The sequence below is a fragment of the Calliphora vicina genome, chromosome 5 (genome assembly GCF_958450345.1).
Source record: "Calliphora vicina chromosome 5, idCalVici1.1, whole genome shotgun sequence".
In the NCBI taxonomy this organism is placed as follows: Eukaryota; Metazoa; Arthropoda; class Insecta; order Diptera; family Calliphoridae; genus Calliphora; species Calliphora vicina.
In genome coordinates, this window is record NC_088784.1 from 27,950,543 (window position 1) to 27,967,358 (window position 16,816).

A 16,816-nucleotide genomic window follows, 5' to 3' on the forward strand; every position below is an offset into this window, starting at 1 on the left:
TCTAAACAAATTTAGTAGCCAAAATGAAATTCGTTTCTCTTAATTTTTAATGTTTAATTAAAAATTAATAAATTCAAATCTAATTCAAACCTTCAGCAAATATCTCAGACAAATTGATTTTTTTTAATGTTATATTTTATTACAATTTAAGCAAACTAAAACCAAACCAAAAGTTCATACATTGTTATAAATATTAATGCATATTTATAATGCCATAATTTAATAGTAATTTAAATAAAAACTAATTACTTTCAAAACAAAAAACATTCAAGTAATTTATAGTAAGTAGAAGAGAAAAAAAAACAGTTAATAATGACAATCACCTTTTTATGAAAGTCCGTCTACGCGTAAAAAGCATAACTAGAAAAAGAAAACAAGAAACACAATTTATTTTTTTGAAAAATAATGTGAAAATAATAACAAAATACATAATAATTAATAAACAAACATTTATCATGTTAATACAATAAATGACAGAAAATTTTAGAATTGTGCATGTGATAAGAAATTTAATACATGAATACAACAAAGTGTAAACATATAAAAAAAATATAAAATAAATTCTTAAAATGCCCTTTGTACAATTGAATCATTATTAGGTTCATGAGCAAAAATTAAATAAAAAAAGTAAGAGGGCTATATTCGGCTATGCCGAATCTTCCATACCCTTCACCAAATTATACTTCAAAATACAAATTTTAAATATTTTTAGGTAAACAAAATTTTTTTTTCCAGTTATTTTTTTAATTTTTTGTAAATTTTTTTTTTTGAATTGTTATTTGAAAATTAATTTTTTTCCCAAAGTTGTTTTTTTCATTTTTTTTTTTAAATTTAAATTTTTTTTTTTTGTAAATTTTCCAAAAAAAAATTTTGGTTTTTTAAATTTTTTTTTGATGAAAAAAAAAATTCGGTTTAAAAAATATTTTTCCGATTTTGACCCATTGTAGGTCCAACTTACTATGGTTTTATATACATCGTTGCAAAGGTCTTTGAAATATCTATCATTAGATATCCATATTGTCTATATTAATGACTTAGTAATCCAGATATAGGTCAAAAATAGATAAAATCGAGGTTGTCTTGGTTTTTTCCTCATATGTATCTCAGCCATTTGTGGACCGATTTTGCTGATTTTAAATAGGAAACTTCTCGAAAGCATGTCTGACAGAATTATTGAAGACTTGGATCCCGAAGATATCTGGGGTCTTCAGAAAATTGATTTCAACAAACAGACGGACAGACAGATAGACAGACGGACATGGCATGACTTAATCAACTCCGCTATCTATAAGGATCCAGAATATATATACTTTATAGGGTCTGAAAATTATATTGTGGAAATTACAAACAGAATGACAAACTTATATATACCCTTCTCAAGAAGGTGAAGGGTATAAAAAAAATTGAGTTATAACTAATAATATTTTAATTGATCGATAGAAGAATACTGAAACCTAAATTATATTCTGTATTTTAATATTCGACGGCGCCTACAATAACAGCCCTTGACATTAGGCCATACACCATCTTTATCATACATTTGATCAAATGTCAGCTGTACAAAATTTGGAACTCGACAGTAAAATGGAAATATATGGTTGTGGTGACCATAATCGAAAATTATACATAACTTATATGATAATATTATGGTTGTAGCACAATTATATTAAGATTACAGATCAAGTAATCATGTCATGACATTATCTAATATAGCTATTCTGTTTCATTGGAGTACATAGAGTTCGGAAATACTGTCTGTCTATCTGTTGAAATCAATTTTCTGAAGACCCCAGATATCTACGGGATCCAAATCTTCATTAATTCTTTCAGACATGCTTTCGAGAAGTTTCCTATTTAAAATCGGTCAACAAATTGCTGAGATATGAGGAAAAAACCAGGACAACCTCGATTTTTGACCTATATCTGGATTACTAAGTCATTAATATTATGGGTGCCGTGAAATAGCTCCCAAATGAAATAACTCCCAGTGAAATAACTCCCAATGAAATAATTCCCTTCAAAAATTAAATAATTCCCAAACTTGAAATATGAAATAACTACCAAAGGGTAAAATTAAATTACTCCCAATAATCGGCGGTTTCATAATTTTAAAAATATTAGTCCCAAAAAAGCGAAATAACTCCCAATGAAATAAATCCCAATAGAAATGAAATAATTCCCAATGTGAAGCTATTTATTTATGCAATCTAAAAAAAGGAACTACAAAAGTGAAATTATTCTTCGCCTACCAAACAATTTTTGCATTGCGGGCCTATAACGTAGCGCAAAGTTTTACTCCTCTGGGATGTGTCAAAAACTGGCTTCACTCAGAAAATTTGTTTTGCATTGTTTTGCAAAAGTTTTGTGCATTGCCGGCCTTCGGCCGTGCGCTAAGGTTTTCTCTTCCGGGGTGTATAAAAATCTGGCTTCGCTCAAAAAAGATTTCTTTCATTGCTGAAAGGTTTTATAATATTTCAGAAAACCGATTTTCATTTCGCACCAGATTAAGTAATCGTTGCAACCTGACAAAGGCCGACGATGTATAAATAATCTTTTCTGAGCGAAGCCGGTTTTTGAAACACCCCAGAGGAGAAAACCTTTGCGCCCGGCCGAAGGCCGTCAATGCAAAAAACTTTTCTGAGTGAAGCCAGTTTTTTTTTATATTTATGGGTTCTGCTATTGCAAAGTAGAACCCAACAAAAATTAAAATCAATACAGTGAAATAACTCCTAATTCCCAAAATAAAATGAAATAAAACCCAACAAAAATTTCATTGGGAGTTATTGCATTATGAAATAACTCCCAACAAAAAATTATGAAATAACTCCCTATGCGTTAGGAGTTGTTTCATAATGAAATAAGTACCAAGTTGTATGGAAAATTTGTTGGGTGTTATTTCATTTTTTCGTGGGGAGTTATTTCATTTGGGAGGTATTTCACGGTACCATATTATGATAGATATTTCAAAGACCTTTGCAACGACGTATATAAGAGCATAGTATGAACCTACAATGGGTCAAAATCGGAAAAAATATTTTTTAACCAGAATTTTTCATCAAAAAAAAAAATTAAAAACTAAAAATTTTTTTGAAATTTAAAAAAAAAATTTTAAAATTTAAAATAACAATTCGAAAAAAAATTTTTACAACAAATTAAAAAACAACTTTGGAAAAAAAATTAATTTTGTTTACCTAAAAATATTTAAAATTTGTATTTTAAAGTATAATTTGGTGAAGGGTATATAAGATTCGGCACAGCCGAATTTAGCTCTCTTAAATTTATCAAACGTTTATAAATCAAATTTTGTATGGAAATTTTGTTTTATAAACCTTTGATAAATATAAAAACTGTTTATGAATATGGGGTTTATAGTTTTTTCTCGATCACTTCGTTTATTACTTTTTTTGATTAGTGATATAGCGATTTTCTTCAAGTTACAACTTCAAAACATCATAAGTATGTTATTTTGTAATTGATTTGAAAATTGTCTTTTTTTACTTAAGAGACATAGTATGTTCTATCTTTCAAATAAAGCATTGTTCACTTAAAATCCGGTCGCACTTAAGCTTTAATATCAACATAAAGAAAAATGCGATTTCATAATGTTCAACCATAAATTTAATCTTATTTATTAACTGTTATGAATATGCAAAAAAACTAGTTAAATATTTTTATTTTTAATAAAAATTCTAGTTAACTTTTGTACAACTTTTCGGTCCACCTGTGCTGAATATTTATTCCAAGCAGATAACATTTTTTATTATCGATAATAGCGCTTCCATTTTTCTTTAATTTAGCTTTGACAATAGCCCAATATTTTTCAATTGGCCGATGTTGGGGACAATTGGATGTGTTCATATGTTTTGGTATTACATTGACTTTGTTGCTTCGATACCAATCCATGGCAGCTTTGGAATAGTGACAGGAGTAGGGTTCCTAATTTCCCGGACTTTTTCCTTTCCCGGGAGGAAATTAAAAAATCTTTTCATTCCCGGGAATTTTTTAACACTAAATTAAACCATAATAAATTGACCGAATAAATTGACTTATAGTTTTAGCAGGATTTTAAAAGAAGTATAAAATAACTATATTTGGTTGTTGGTCCAGCCTTTATAAGAGTTTCTAATTTAATAGTGAAATTAGCTAAAATAAGATTGAATTAGCAACAAATTTGGCCATCGAAACGTATCTGAATTTGGAACTTTTAGAAGAAACCGGAGGAGTTCCCTAAAATTCTCAACAAACATTTCCCGAAAATTAACAAAAAATTATTCCCGGGTATTCCCGGGTAATTTTTCCCGCGTAGGAACCCTATACTCTATGGACTCCAACAAAACAAAATTATTACATGAGAACACCTGCATAATTTGTTCGTATACTTTTGTATCTTCAAAAGGTTTCTCTTCTTGAAACGATGTGTTGGCTTAAGTGGAAGCTCTGATTGCTGACTGCGTACATGCAGAGCTTTGCAGAGGTTTTATGTAATGAATTGCTAACCATTCCTAACAAAATAAATTATTTTACTTCATTCAAAACTTTTTATATGAATGGAATTCCATTCATTGTTGAATTAATTCATAATGTAATTATTTCAAAATAAAATATATTCAACTTTTGAATGGTTCTATTTTTATACCCAACATCAAAAAGATGGGGGGTCTATTGATTTTATCATTCCGTTTGTAACACATCAAAATATTTGATTGTACTCTAGCAATCTTTATTGGGAGTTATTTCATCTAAAGCTTCGCTTGATAATATTTTTTGGCATTGACGGACTTTGGCGGGTTCAAAGGTTTTTTCCATTCGGATTTATCAAACAGCGGCTTCTCTCAGTAAAGATTTCTTGCATTGCCGGGGGAAAGCTTTTCTGAAGTATTTCGAAAAATATCTGCGTTAAAGGAAATCTTTACTGGGCGAAGCTGGTTTTTGATAACTTTGCACACATCTAAAGGCGCGCAATGCAAGAAATCGTTACTGGGGCAAACCCCAGCAGTATTAATAAATACATTGAGAATTATCTGACATTTTTTGGGATTAAAGAGCGACTAACGCTTTAAATCGGACATGTCCTGGGATATCTTTCCTGTATACTTTAATTATTTTTTACAAGAGCCCAATACCATTCCATATGCCGAAGTTCTGGACAGTTGGGTGGATTTGCCTCCCGTTGTACAAAATTGACATTATTTTTTGAACTCTCAAGGGGCTTTTTTTCATAGTGGCATGATGCCAAATCGGAAATATGAAGGCACGTTTTTGTAGACACTACGTAATATATATTTCTGGGTTAATCGTACCTGATGTCACAAACGATTGGCTTCTTTTGCCACAACTGCAAATGTAATTTCTACATTTCATTTCCGACCCTATAAAGTATATGTATTCTGGATCCTTATAGATAGCGGAGACGATTAAGCCATGTCCGTCTGTCTGTTGAAATCAACTTTCCGAAGCCCCCAAATAACTTACATACACGATTCATATCTCCGGAATTCTTCCGGCTAGGTTGCTATTTAAAATCGAGAAATTCGCTCCACAAATGGCTGAAATATAAGAAAAAACCAGGAGAACCTCGATTTTTACCTATTTTTTCTGGATTACTAAATCATTAATATAGACAATATGGATATCTAATGATAGATATTTCAAAGACCTTTGCAATGATATATATAAAACCATAGTTGGACCTACAATGGGTCAAAATCGGAAAAATCACCAAGTTTTTTTTCGCTAAATTTTAAAAAAATTAAATTTAAAAAAAAAAAATTTTAATTTAAAAAAAATTCAAATTTAAAATAAAATTTTAAAATCAATTTGAAAAATTTTTTTTTTAAAAAATTAAAAAAAATCCTTTGGAAAAAAATAAATTTTGTTTACCTAAAAATATTTAAAATTTTTATTTTGAAGTATAATTTGGTGAATGGTATATAAGATTCGGCACAGCCGAATATAGCTATCTTACTTGTTTTATAAAATTTTATCTCAATTTTTTCGCTTGTTCCTTTGCTCCTAAGTTCTTTAAAGCATTGCGATCTGGAACTTTATACGACTTCAAGCCAGCATTAGCTTTGGCTCTGTACGCAAACGAATCAGAGCACTTAACTTTACGAGCTACTTTTCTGATAGAAGTGTTCGGTGCTCTTCGAAAGAGTTTTTCGACTTCTTTTGCCTTACCAATCTATTAGACCTTTTTTCTTCCTCATCCAGATTTTCTTTCAATGTTCAAGACTTCATTATACTGTTTAATGGCTTTTGAAAAAGAGTGACGATAAACCTTCAGATATTTTGCTATTTTTTTGAAAGTCCATATTGGATTTTATTGAAAATTTTTAATTATTTTTTCACGTACATTTTTTTTCGCGGTCGATTTAGACCGAAATATCACATGAATGATCTTGAAAAGAGAATCTGACATATTTTTAAAAGTTAACATGATTAAAAAAATTATAATTTGTTGGACCAAGTACAAGTTTTGGCTGGAATAGTGTGTATACGTTTTTTCTGTCTCACTCTTTAATCTATTTATTATTATAAAACTGCCAATTATTATTTAATTTTTGTTAGGATTTATTTCATTGCGAGTTATTTGATTTGGGAGTTATTTCTAGGTACCGAATATAACACTCTTACTTCATTGTATTATCTTTCCTAATAAATATCTCAAGAGTTTGACGTCCTGGATTTTTTTCTCAATATATATTTCCCAAAGTTAGACGGACTATATTATATCATGAACAAAAACCTTGTAAACTTAAATGATCATTAATGTTGTATATTATTAAATTTTATAGCATATATTTTGCATCATTTCCTTTTTCTATTTGTTACAGATAACTTCTTAATAATACGTTATATTCAGTTTTATAATACTCTTTAAATTGTAAATTCTGAAACAAATTTTTCAATATTACTTTTTATACCACATCACTTAAGTAAATCAAATTTACAAATTTGTTTAAATTGCTGTACCAATTTACTTAAATTTAATTGAATTTAGTTTTTATGTAAATTTTTGTAAATAGACTAAATTCAAAGAAAGTGTATGCAACAATTAATTAATTAAATTATTTATGTCCATTTACTGTCAAAGATCAAATGACACAGAGCAACAACGACAACAACAACAAAACTGACAATAAAGTGATTATTAGTGTTATTTAAATGTATTATTATACTCGAAAAAGATAACAAAACAATAACAACAACTACATATTGGGTAGTAATGAGAGCGGGCAGGGAGCCCAGAAAATAGAACTGATATTTTCGATGAATTAAACAAATTTGCAACAACTAAATAATAATCTATATTATTTTATAACACTTGTTTGTAATTTTATACATATTATTGTAATTTAAACTATATTTTTCACCCAATTGTAAATTAATTTTTATATATTTTTTTTTGTATATTTTGAGTAGATTTTTTTTTAAACAATTTACAAGTACGTGTTTCCCGCAAGACCGACCGCTACAGACTTAATGGCAACATGTGCAAATTTTATTTCTAAAGCGCTCCATTTCATATTTCTGTGGAAAAATGAGAATATATTTTCAACAAGAGTAATTGTTTAATAGTGAGACTGAGAGTAAATATTAGAACTACAGTAAAAATATTGAATTGTTTTAGTGATTTATTAAAAAAATTAAATATAATAAAGTAAAGTTCTTAGTCACCACAAAATCATGGAAGATATGTGGATTCTGAGTTTAAGTGTAGTTTTGCATTAAAAGAAATTAAATTTTTTTAAAAATCCCCTTAATCATATTAGTTTACAAGGTTTATGTTCATAATGGGAAACATACAGAGAGTCTCTAAAGTTGATTTTTTGATTTTTTTAAGATCATGAAAATCTTATATTTTCCAGAATCGAATCTATTATTCACCCCGATCTCCAACAAACCGAAACTTTTAAATTTTAATCGATGGATTGATTTTAGGATTTTCATTATCTTAAACAAATCAAATAATTTGTGGTGTTTTCTCACTCTCTGTACATGGATTTGTTAGTTTAGGTCGTTTGAGACATAGAGAACATAGAGCGGAAACTCGAAAAAAACTCAAACAAAAAAATTACTCAAAAAAGTTACACATACGAGTGTTGTTTTTGTTTTCTCATAGTTTTTTTGACTAATACATTCTCACCACTTAGGTTTTTGACAACTGAGTTAGGTCTTTGACAGGAGAGTTTCCGCTCTATGTGTTTTCTCTATGGTTTGAGATTTTTATCAAAAACAAAAACAAAAATACTAAAACTAAAATTAAAATTGGAACAAAAAATTAAAAATGAACATTACTAATGATGATAAATATTTTTATATATTTGATAATTCCGTTCAAATCCGGCACACTGTGGTCGATCGGAAACAAATCGTACAGGAGGAAAATTTAACTTGTTCCACCCTCTTAGAATACAATGTGTCAAAGTTGACCACCTTTTGTTTGCAAAGCTTTGTAGAGCATGTAAATTGTAAAAATACGGATAGATGTTAAATGCATTATAGGATAATAAAAAAAAACCCCTGTTTATTTCACTAGTTATCTCTTAAACATACTAGAATAGAAATTTTAAAATTTTTGATTTTTACCTTGACTTTATTTTGTTTTTCGCAAATATCTTTCGTAATAGTTGTTTTTCTTACAACTCATTAATAAATAAATCTTAGTGAATAAAAATAACGTAATTAAATAATTAAATCATTCGCCCGCCCCTATTCCCTAAATCAAGTGATTTCAAAAACGAGCTATTTTCAAAGACGAATAATTGTCTGTTGATTGTATTGTAAATTTGTACATTGAATCATGAAAGTAAAACATGTAAATCAAGTGGATTCTATTAATAGAAAAACAAAATATCGTTAGCTTAGTGTGCAAACGTGCTAAGTCCCTTTTCACAAAATTTACAGGGGAGCCAAAAAACATTCTTAAATCCTTGGTTTTAAATATTTTTGAACAATGCAGTTTTATTATTTACTAGTTGACCGGCTTCGCCCGGTAGCATTTACTAATGTTAGTTCTTCAAGTTTCTCCAACCCACGCACACCAGCTTGTTCTTATTTATTTGCAAATAAAATATCTAAATTTGTACTGCATACTTTAGGGGCTTTTTATTACAGTTGACTGGACTCAAAAAAGCCGGTGTTAGCCGTAATTTTTTAATTTTTTTTCTTTACAAAGCATCTCCTGAAAATTTCGAATCGAATAAAAAAAAATCAGCCAAATCGCTCCAGCCGTTCTCACGTGATGACATTTCATACGTGGACCATTTCATTTTTATATATATAGATTTGGTATGATTTATAGTTATTACTTATTATGTTTTTTTAAGGGACTTAACACATTTCTTATAAGATTTTTTTTTAAGTTGCTCTCGAAATGATCTTACAATATTCTTGCTTAAAGCATATAGTTTAAATTTATTATTGAGATTTACTCAGAAAAGTTTTCTGATTATTCTTCAAAATATTATTAAAACTTTACTATATGTTTATTATCTCGAAATTCCCTCATGGTCCCACTCTGAATTTTACATGTGTAGAAAATAGAAGATATTTTTTTTGTGATATCAGATATCAGTTGTCAAAACAAAAGGATTTTTATATTGAAACTAGGGTACATAAGCACTGCTTTGATAAATTTAAAAACTGTTTATTAATATGGGGGTTAATCTTTATCTACAATATATTAAGTAAATTCATACCTTGCTTTCGTCATAAAATCTATAATTTTCTATCTGTGATTGTTAAATTTAAAATTCCTTTTAAAACATAATAAAAAATAATCGCTCTTTTATTATCTCTTCCTCTATTTAATTGACCATATAATTATATTTTAAACGTTTTACAAATGAAATAACAATCGATACAATATGATTTAGTAATGGCATAATAAATAATTGATTTCTAAAAATAATTTGTGGATTTTAATTATCGTAAAACTACATTTATAGTTATACAATATTTTATTTACTAATAATTATAAAAAAAATAAAATACAAAACTTTTTTCTAAACAATTGATAAACAAGTAAAATAATTACTCATCTGCACTTAAATCACTCTTGTTTCCATAACATTGATCCACGTGTGCTATACAAAAGAAATTAATAGAAGTATACCCCAGAAGTCTCTACATATCCCTTCTGCATTTATTTCTTGCTAGACTCCTTACGATAATATTAAAATCTTAAATAAAAACAAGTAAGAGAGCTATATTCGGCTGAGCCGATTCTTAAATAACATTCACCAAATTATACTTTAAAATACAAAATTTAACTATTTTTAGGTAAACAAAATTAAATTTTTTTTGTAATTTTTTTTTTCAAATTTTAGATCTATATTTTTTTTAATTTTATTAGTAAAAAAAATTTGTTAAACAAATTTGGCTGTGCATAATCTTATATACCCTTCACCAAATTATACTTTAAAATACAAATTTTAAATATTTTTAGGTAAAAAAAATTTAAATTTTTTTTATTTTCAAAATTTTTAAATTAGTTTTTTAATTTTTTTCCAAATTCTTTTTTAATTTTAAAAAAAAAATAAAAAAAATTTAAATTTATTATGAAAAAAAATTGTTAAAAAAAATTGGGGTTAAAAAATATTTTTCCCGATTTTGACCCATTGTAATGGACTTTGAAATATCTATCATTAGATTTCCATATTGTCTATATTAATATCTTAGTAATCCAGATATATGTAGATAAAAAATAGGCCAAAAATCGAGGTTTTCTCCATTTTAAATAGCAACAGAGCCGGGGGCTACAGAAAGTTGATTTCAACATACAGACGGACATGGCTATATCGACTCCACTATCTATAACAAAATATAATATAACTAAAATCTTAATTCAGATTTAAAAATTTCAACAGCGCATTCCATAATAACATTCCTAATATAACAAATTATTTAGCTTCATTTAAAGGTTTTTATTTGAATTGAATTCATGCATTGTTGAATTAATTCATTCAACCTTGGAATGCTTTAGTTTTTGTTAATTCAAATCTAATATAAATTGAATGAAAATATTTGTTCTTCATTTAATTTGTTTTTTTCTGATAAATTTAAATTTTCGCCATTTTTATTTTTCTACATCAAAGCTTCGAATATCCGAATATCCGATATTTCGATATTCTTTCAATATTAGATTTTTCTTCATTTTATTTAGTTCAATTGTAAGAACAAGTTTACAAAAAAAAATATATACATATGTTTGTATACACAGTAAGGGCTCGATTTGTGCAACTACCTATTATTGCAAACTGACCGATTAGCGCAACAGCCTATTTTTTAACATTAGAGTCTTTATAACTGCAACTTTTTTCAAAAAACAGACGCGATAAGTGCAACTTTATTTTTTTTTCATATGTAATATAATTCAGAAGTTATTCTATTCTCTTCTCTATTTATTCTGGTTGTTTTTTAATCAGAAGCGTAATTGAAAACTATTTGCCAAATCATAGGCACCTGAAAAATACTTTCACGACGACACTGCTCTCATAAAGAATTTTGGCTGTTTATGCAGTTATTTTTTATTAAAATATTTTTTTATTTATTCGAGTACATATTATATTTATTTACACCATTTATTTTTACTTTGTTTTGTTTAATAAATGAATTAATGACTTTTTGTTAATTAAATTGCATGTTTTTGTTAAAAAAAGAATACAAAATAATAGCGTATATAGTGGTTGCTTATTGCAACATTTCGAATATCGCAACAACCTCGATTTCCTTTCGGTTGCGCAAATCGAGCCCGTACTGTATTTCCTTTTTAGATTTGATAGCTCATAAAATAATTCCGTTGAAGGTATCGTAATAATTTTTGAAATTTCAAAAGATTAATGAATAATAACAAAATAATTATAGTATAATTTGTATGCATAAAATGCTAGTAAAAATGTGATTAACTTTTACAAAATCTGCTACACTGTCCACGTTTTTGAGCGGACGGGTGAGGTAACAGTTAAATGACAGATCTATCCCAAAAAATTTATTTATTAAAATTTGTGACGAAATTTCATACATGGCAAATATTTGACGAAAAAGACGTAACCACTAAATAAAATATACATATTTTAATTCTTTTATTTATTTCAAAAACTCCTTTTACAATTCAAACAAAATATTGTTTTATATTTTTTTATTTGATGCTGTTTGATATTAGAAAACAACGCCAAACAAATTTGTGGTAAACAAGTAAAGGAAGTATATTCGGCTGTTCCGAATCTTATGTATATACCCTTCACCAAATAATACTTCAAAATAAAAATTTTAAATATTTTTAGGTAAACAAAATTTTTTTTTTCCAAAGTAGTTTTTTTCATTTTTTGGAAAACAAAATTTCAAATGGTTTTTTAAATTAAAATTTTTTTTTTTTAATATTTAGCGAAAAAAAACTTTTGGTGAAAAAAAAAATCGGGTTAAAAAATATTTTTTCCGATTTTGACCCATTGTTGGTCCAACTTACTATGGTCTTATATACGTAATTTCAAAGGTCTTTGAAATATCTATCATTAGATATCCGTATTGTATATATTAATAAATAAGTAATCCAGATATAGGTAAAAAATAGCAATTTGTTGACCGATTTTCTCGATTTTAAATAGTAACCTAGCCGAAAGAATTCCGTAGATATTGATGTATGAATCGAGTATGTAAGTATTTGGGGGCTTCGGAAAGTTGATTTCAACAGACAGACGGACATCGACTCCGCTATCTATAAGAATCCAGAATATAAATACTTTATTGAGTCGGAAAATTATATTGTGGAAATTACAAACGGAATGACAAACTTATATCAAACCCATCTCACGAAGGTGAAGGGTATAAAAATGTGGTTATGTTTTTTGAGTAAATATTTGCAATGTGTGATCAAATATTCAACATATACGAAAAATTGGGTTTCGAATATTCTATTTTGTCGAATAATTCGAACCAAAAAATCCTACTAAGATTTCTACACAGGAAAATAATTCCCGGGAATTTCTTTGTAAGTTTTCTTCATAAAGTTAGAATATTTGAATTCGTTATATCCAAAAATTTGTTCGGTTATAGAAACAGGCAGGAAATAACCGTACTTTGTTCACTAAACTACAATTTTTCAGCCAGAGATGAAAAATTCCTTCATTAAGAATGAATCAAATTAAAATTCTATGTTCTTAAAGGAATTATGAAGGTGCCTAATATTACAACTTCTTAAGATATTCATATTTACAGAAAATAATAAAAATAATAGTGGTTTAAATTGGTTTATATACAATCTGATGTGAAATATTTCTCTTTCGACACTAACTATGCATGTTTTCCAGATTTAACATTGTCCGATTTAAATAATAGAATTTGTGCCGATAAAACTTCGAGTGTGACACTATAAAATGCCACTATTAAATTATTAAGCCTTAAAAATTTTGGACCAACATTAACAACCAAATTATTAGTTATTTTATACTTCTTTTAAAACTATTTATTCCAAAAAATTTTTTGGATTTTTGGTTTAATTTAGTATTAAAAAATTTCCGGTGATGGAACGATTTTTTAATTTACTCCCAGTACGGAAAAGAGTCCAGGAAAATGAACCATAGATTCTACCTTGAGTAGGTAGTTATTTTTTTAAAAATCTTTGAGAAAAATATAAAAAAAAATAAGTTTCATTTCTATCAAAATGTATTTTTTTTATACTAAATTCAAAATATTTAATTTGATTATTTTTCACGACTATGCGGGTAAAAAATAATGTTTTTTAGAAAACATTTTTGTTAAATATTATAAAAGATATTGTGAAAAACAAATTAAAGTCAAGATGAAAACCGAAAATTTCAAAATTTTAAATCAAGTTTTTTTTTATAATACTATTTGCTTTGTAACAAAAATTCATTTAACATTTATCCGTATTTGTAAACGTTTCGTTACAAGTCTACGAAGCTTTTCAAACTAAATTTTGTTAACTTTGACACCCAGTATCTCACCTTGTATTCTAAAAGGGTGGTCAAAAATCTCATTTTCTGAAAGCTTATGTCCTCCTGTAAGATTAGTTTGTACATCATTTTGCAATCTTATAATATGCACTGTGCCGGTTTTTAGCCGAATTATCTTGGTTTTTCAGCACATGTTAGGAGATAGTTGGAGTGTCGTCAGGGAGACAAATTCAAATAATTATTAATTTTTTGTTCCAATTTTAATGTAATTTTTTTTTTCTTGATAAAAATCTATAAATTTTGACATCCTGGATTTGTTTTGAATATTTTTTCTGGTCTAAAATTGCAAACCCATATCACGTCATTAACAAAAACCTTGCAAACTATTGTAATTACTATGCTCTCCTCAACATTATACCAATATTGGATCCTTTCGTTTGCTTTGCATTTCACTGTATCACAATTTCTTATCACATACAACAATTATTTTAATTTTAAATCGTTAAATAAAAAAAATTAAACATAAAATAAAAATAAAATCAACATTACCTAAATTATAAATAAACGAAAATAAAAATTATAATACTTTTCTTCAAGTTTTCAAAATTGCGCCTATTTAAGTGCGTTTAAAAGTGATAAATCCTTTTGTTATTAACAATAAAACAATGGACAACTTAAACACACAGCACACAAGACTCTATTCACAGTGTTGAAGTTAGACGACGACTACTGTTGGCAAAGCACAAATCTGTAAAGAAAGAATAATTAAAGTTTGCATTAAAATGTCATTAATATACAATGGATAAAATTATGTACTTAAAATGACATTGATATTAAATTAAAAACAAATTCAAGTAGGAAATAAAGTAGTGCGTCAATAATAAGAAATAAAACGAAAGCGAAAGTTCTATTATGTGCTAAAATTATTTTTCAGCATTGTCTAACAAAAAATAAAATTATATATTCTATTCGCTAAACAAAAATATCTTACTTTTTAAGACCTATACATAGATATACATATAACAATTCCTTATAAAATATTTATAAACAATTACAATACTCTACTTTGTAGGGCATGAGAACTATGATTTCATAAAACAAATGTTGAGGTAGTATTGTTTAAGAAAATACAAAAAGTTACTTACTCACTAACTAAAATAAATCCCACATGTCCTAGAGAACACCCAACAAATACTAAATGTTAGTGACAACGCCCACAAAATAACGTGCCAACAGTTGTACAAAAATCATCAAATTAATTAGACATAAACACATGTACTTTTAAATAAAAGTATAAATTTAATGTATGTACAAAATAGAGAAATATGTATTAAAAATAAAACATATTAGAAACCTTACAATACATATGCATTTACAAGTCTAATTGAAACAAATTAACAAATGAGTGTATAAGTAATATGATTTTATTTGTTTTATTTAGTCAAATCGAATTATAATTATGTACTGTATATTATTAACATATCATGCACGCTTTTAAAAACTGAATAGAGTTTTTTTTTAATTTCTAAGTACTCAACAAGGTGAATGTATCCGGGCACCAGATACAAGTACAAAATTTTGTTATTGTAAATTACACTACTCGACAGCAAGGACGCTACTCAGTGACTTGTTCTCATATAACGACTGAACGAAATTTAGTGCCAAGGTTAAAAATTTGGCTCAAGGACACAGTTGTCTTGAAGAATCAAAAGGTGTAATGAAAATGTAGGTCAAGTCGTCTTTCGGGGTTTCATTTGTACTCAATTTTACCTACATTTTCATTACACCTATTGACATCTGTGAGGACTCATATAAAACGTCTTAATTCTGAAGTGAAGCATATCCCAGAGAGAGCGTTATGCACAAAAATTAACCCTTAATAACAATTTGGGTTAAAAATTCTAAAATCACAAAAAAAAACTTGTAAATTTCAATAGTGCTGATCAAAATTTAGTTTTTAAAGAAAAAAAAACTTTAAAATATTGTATTGTGTAATGGAAAAGGGAACATATTTCATGTGAAATATTGATTCATGATAAAGGTGAATATTTTATTGAGGATTTTTGAAGAATGAAACTGATTTTAACCCTTTAGTGTACTTTTGATTTATTAAATTTAAAAAATAACTTCAATTATTCAGTTTATTTAATTCTGATAAACATTAAAATTAGCATTCAAATTGACTGTTTTTCGTGATTTTAAATGTTGAGGGTCATTTTAACCCCAAGTGCTATTAAGGGTTAATTTCTATTTTTGTGCTTTTATTATTAATACTAGAGAATTATATTTTTCATAAGTTTCATCAACTTAGCTATCTTTCCATGAGAAATTCCAAATATTGAAAAATTTTACCTTTGACCTTCACGATTTAAGGGTTAACGTTTTCCGATTTTAGTAAAACTTTCAGACTATCAGCCCAATTATGAATAAAAAATTCCGCGGGAGTTTTTCTCATTGAAATTGAATAGGAAAAATGAGAAAAGGGAAAAAACTCCCGCGGAATTTTTATTCATAATTGGGCTGTGTATTTAGAATTACCCGTACTATAATATTCTAAATATGTTTTAATTAAAATTCATAACAGTAAGTCTGCTTTTACACAGGGCAATTTTTCTTGCGCAAGTCTAGAGTTTATAGGAGAGAGAGGCAAGAAGAAAGAAGAGGGGTACACACTTGCTTGTACTGGCAAGTCTCTTCAAATTTCTTTTGTTTTCTCATTTTCAATATGGCGTCTATTAGGTTTTGCCATACAAAATTGCTCACAGACTTGCTGTGTGTAAACAGACGAGCAAGTTTAAAAGGGAATCGACGAGACTTGCTTCAAGTAAACTTGCCCTGTGTAAAAGCAGACTAAGGAAGTTCGACTTATTCGCCAAAATATGGCCAAAAAATTAGTTTTT

The 16,816-nt window shown here is 27.5% G+C and overlaps 1 protein-coding gene across 1 annotated transcript in view; it reads right to left on the reverse strand.

Annotated features, from left to right (window-relative positions):
• LOC135962025 (lysophosphatidylserine lipase ABHD12) overlaps nt 1-16,816 on the reverse strand; it is a 33,196-nt gene that overhangs the window by 9,916 nt on the left and 6,464 nt on the right. Inside the window, exons 2-3 of the mRNA XM_065513734.1 lie at nt 14,466-14,664; nt 324-360 (exon numbers count right to left, since the gene is read on the reverse strand). Of these exons, the coding sequence (XP_065369806.1) occupies nt 324-358 (35 nt within the window). The 5' untranslated portion in view covers nt 359-360; nt 14,466-14,664. The remainder of the gene's footprint in view (nt 1-323; nt 361-14,465; nt 14,665-16,816) is intronic.